General features: G+C 36.9%; 1 protein-coding gene across 1 annotated transcript; it reads left to right on the forward strand.

Annotated features, from left to right (window-relative positions):
* The first annotated feature begins 287 nt into the window (after window positions 1–287).
* Window positions 288–1,441, forward strand: LOC106811208 (stimulator of interferon genes protein-like). Its single transcript, XM_014814761.1, has 2 exons — window positions 288–616; window positions 938–1,441. Exons 1-2 carry the CDS (start codon window positions 335–337, stop codon window positions 1,154–1,156), a joined length of 501 nt encoding a protein of 166 aa, XP_014670247.1. The 5' UTR covers window positions 288–334; the 3' UTR covers window positions 1,157–1,441.
* Window positions 1,442–1,494: the final 53 nt, after the last annotated feature.

The following is a 1,494-nucleotide window of genomic DNA, read 5'->3' on the forward strand; positions in this document are numbered from 1 at the left end:
AGTCATTAGGAAATATATAGGACAATAAGCTAATTTCACATCTCAAAAAGTGGTGCATTGAGGGTAGAAATTTTCTGGCTACAAAACAGACTACTAGTATGTAAGGTCAAAATTGTGACTATGTGGTTCACAGTGCTTGCTTTAGCACTTTTCAATTTTGTACAAACCATTTTCATACCCGACAGTGCCATATATCTTGTATCCGCCTAGAATGTTTAAGTTATAAATAAAAGTCCATAGCATTTCCTGATGAGAAATTGATGTTATGTCAGTGTATATTTCTATTGATGTTACTAGACTACTAGTTGAGTATTAAATTGAAATTTCATTTCAGATGTCATTGGGAGAAGGACTTGCATATAACTACTATGCCGGCTACCTAAATCTGGTATTGCCTAGTGTGGCAGATAGGATCAGCAGCAGTGAATATGACAAAAGCACAACAAATAAGAAGTTGTTTATTCTAATCCCTGCTAATGGTGAGATGCCAGGGAAGCAGCAGGACGTCGACAAGAGCATACGACAGGTTGGAACGTTAGCTCCATTGATGATAGACAGAGCTGGATTCAAAAGAAAGTACCATAACAACGTCTATGGATCAGTTCATAATGAAAAGGTAAGCACAAATGTCAAGTGGAAAGAGTTTGTTCATAGAAGCGAGGCTTCAATTCAAATCCCACATTTAGGAGTTACCGATTTAGAACTAGCTTGACGACTGAGGGCCATCTAAAGGGAAATCTTTCTACATCTGGTTAATATAAACTTCAGTAATCATGTATCAGTGTAATTAGATGCAACTACAGGAATGTGTTATTAATATGATTACTACATGGATATTAATTACTGGAGTATAAATAAAGTATGCAAAGTGGCACTAATGTATTATATATGGTAGCTATATCGAATTGTATTTACGGTTGTTTTGATAATATTTTAGGAGGTAACATTCGTCGCTGACATGCCAGCAGATCTGCTCACGCTCCGAGACATGACAGAAGATTTCGAGCTGACTGGCTTCACAGAGCAGGATAAGCTGCGGGAGGTGCAGAAGTATGCTGCGTCCTTGACGAAAATTCTAGAGAGGCAATCCCATCTGGCTGGGACGTACGAAATTGTTGTCTACAATGGTAACTCTGTGTTGAAATTTTCTGTGTGAAAGCATTACACCACCACGACATAAATGTTAATTTTGCCGAAATTGGTCATAATACAGCTACAGCAGATCACTAGGGAAGTGCAATGATATGATTGTTTTTTTTTGCAGTAGGGGGACAGGGGGGAGCATTAATTTTACATGGCATTTTACATTAATTTTAAATGTAATTTTGAGACTGGGATTCATAGAAAGACCAAGACCTGAGAGGTTTTATTATGTGGTGCTTCCTGAATGCAATTTGGTATTAGTTTGAGGGAATTATTTCAAATTTCAGAAAAGAATGGCTTTAAATAGTATAGATTTCTAAGCATTTGCTATGAAGAAAAAATGTATATCAG

The sequence above is a fragment of the Priapulus caudatus genome, unplaced genomic scaffold (genome assembly GCF_000485595.1).
Source record: "Priapulus caudatus unplaced genomic scaffold, Priapulus_caudatus-5.0.1 Scaffold515, whole genome shotgun sequence".
Taxonomy (NCBI): domain Eukaryota; kingdom Metazoa; phylum Priapulida; class Priapulimorpha; order Priapulimorphida; family Priapulidae; genus Priapulus; species Priapulus caudatus.

Coding starts and splice junctions, on each gene's coding strand:
- LOC106811208 (XM_014814761.1), top strand. CDS start 335: ATGTCATTGGGAGAAGGACTTGCATATAACTACTATGCCGGCTACCTA. Junction 617..937: donor GATCAGTTCATAATGAAAAG/GTAAGCACAAAT, acceptor ATAATATTTTAG/GAGGTAACATTCGTCGCTGA.